This window comes from Octopus bimaculoides, chromosome 9 (genome assembly GCF_001194135.2).
Source record: "Octopus bimaculoides isolate UCB-OBI-ISO-001 chromosome 9, ASM119413v2, whole genome shotgun sequence".
Classification (NCBI taxonomy): domain Eukaryota; kingdom Metazoa; phylum Mollusca; class Cephalopoda; order Octopoda; family Octopodidae; genus Octopus; species Octopus bimaculoides.
The window spans coordinates 78,714,488-78,716,845 of record NC_068989.1 but is presented as its reverse complement, the minus strand read 5'-3'; the positions used below and the strand labels follow the sequence as shown (position 1 = coordinate 78,716,845).

Below are 2,358 nucleotides of genomic sequence, written 5' to 3'. Positions count from 1 at the left end.
TATATATATATATAGATTATTATGATTGACCGTTGACTGAACACTATTCAATTTTTTTTCTCCGTGTTTTTCTCCTTGTCTCCGTATTCTTTCTGTTGAAGAGCGTAGCTCGAAACGTCAAAGACTTTCCGTATTCCCGAGCGTCATACTAATATATACTTTTGTTATTTACACCACCTGTCCTCGTCTGTTGTTATTTTTTGTATATTCTCCCATATATATATATATATACACACACACACACACATACTTATACATATATGTATGTGTGTGTGTGTTTGTGTGTGAGTGTGCATGTTTGTCTCCCATTACCACTATTGTACAACTGATTTGGTTTGTTTCCATTCCCATAAGTTAATGGTTCAGTAAATGAGACTGCTAAATAAGTACCAGATGTACAAACACTTGATCCATATAACACACCCCATCTCACCACTCCCACTATGCCTAGTTTTTTTCTTCCCCTAACATTGGATTGCATAAGTCCCTACCTATCATGCATGTATCTTTTTTTTTTTCTCTGCAACTTTCTTAGTTGTTTTAGTATTTTTCCCCTCATGGATGTTTGTGGCTAACATTTCTTTTCTTTCTTTTACCAGGTCTGACTCTGTTGATTCCATACTTGATTTCCCTGGAATCTAACTGGAATAAAAACAAGTTACGGGTATTTACTGCTGGGACCAAGAAGGGAGAACTGGATCGTGAACAGCGACAGTAAGTCAACAGCCCAGAACTTTCCAGTATATGCTATTTACTTTTTGCATGTGTCTTAAAACGTTTTTGAGGAAATTACAATACAAGGGACTGGGAGTTGTAGTGATTTGATGTTCCTGAGAAGATGCATCAAGCTGAGTAAAATGGCAGTCATCCATACATGGAGGTGTTGGTGCCACATAAAATGCACTTGTGCTGGTGGCATGTAGAAAACACCCAGTACACTCTGTAGAATGGTTGGTTTTAGGAAGGGCATCCAGCTGTAGAAACCATGCCACAACAGGCAATCGGAGTCTGGACATCTAAATGCTTCATCATTTTCTATAACAAAAGTGATGGCACATGGCCTAGTGGTTAGATGCACTCATGATAATAAGATTATGGTTTCAATTCCTGGACTAGGCTGTGTATTGTGTTCTTGGACAAAACATTTCATTTCATTTTGCTTCAATCTGCCAAGCTGTAAATGAGTTCTAGCAGATGCTGCGAAGTTGATTCTGTGATGAACCAGTGACCACCAGGTTAGTGCGTTTCACTCATGATTATAAGATCATAGTTTCAATTCCTGGATGGTGTATTGTGTTCTTCGACAAAACACTTCATTTCATGTTGGTTCAATCCACTCAAATATAAATGAGGTTTAGTTGTAGTCGTCGGGAAGTTGAGCTTGCGATGGACTAGTTCCATGTTTAGCAGTATCGGGAGCATTGTAATTCCAGTGACTTGTATGCTGTGGAAACCTGGCTAAGTTCTGGCCTTATGAGTCCTGAGGCTTATGACAGACCCCTATCTTTCATCTTTCACTTGTTTCAGTCATTTGATTCTGGCCATTCTGAAGCGCTGCTTTGAAGAATTGTTAGTCGAATGAATCGACCTCAGTCCTTGTTTTATTTTTTAAGCCTCATACTTATTTTATTAGTCTCTTGCTGAACTGCCAAGTTACGAGGACATAAACACACCAACATCAGTTGTCAAGTAGTGGTAGGGGACAGACAGACAAACATATATACGCATGCCCGTGCACACGCACACACACACACACACACACACACACACGACCATGTGATCACTTGGCTGACCAGACTATCAGGTGTTGTTACACATCGCTAGTCACAATGTGCTTTGCATCATTTTAGTCTTGAATGGTGCCGTCCTGCTGGCTGGTTGAGCAAGCCAACATTTACCATTGGTTGAGAAGGAGGAATGAAGCAATGTAAAATGAAGTGTCTTGTTCAAGAACACAATGCACTGCAAGGCCTGGGAATCGAACCCATGATCTACTAATTGTAAGTGCAACAATCTAACCATTAGGCCATATGTCTTCACTATATGTGTGTGTGTGATGGGCTTCTTTCAGTTTCCATCTGTCAGGTCCACTCACAAGGCTTTGGTTTACTTTAGGCTATACTCTTTACTTTTTTACTCTTTTACTTGTTTCAGTCATTTGACTGCGGCCATGCTGGAGCACCACATTTAGTCGAGCAAATCGCCCCCAGGACTTATTCTTTGTAAGCCTAGTATTCATTCTATCGGTTTCTTTTGCCAAACCACTAAGTTACGGGGATGTAAACACACCACTATCGGTTGTCAAGCGATGTTGGGGGGACAAACATATACACACTCATACATATATATATATATATA

The 2,358-nt window shown here is 39.9% G+C and overlaps 1 protein-coding gene across 1 annotated transcript in view; it reads left to right on the top strand.

Annotated features, from left to right (window-relative positions):
• The window catches only part of LOC106879978 (solute carrier family 12 member 2), a 46,631-nt gene that overhangs the window by 38,519 nt on the left and 5,754 nt on the right, over positions 1–2,358 (top strand). Inside the window, exon 4 of the mRNA XM_052970803.1 lies at positions 600–714. Within this exon, the coding sequence (XP_052826763.1) occupies positions 600–714 (115 nt within the window). The remainder of the gene's footprint in view (positions 1–599; positions 715–2,358) is intronic.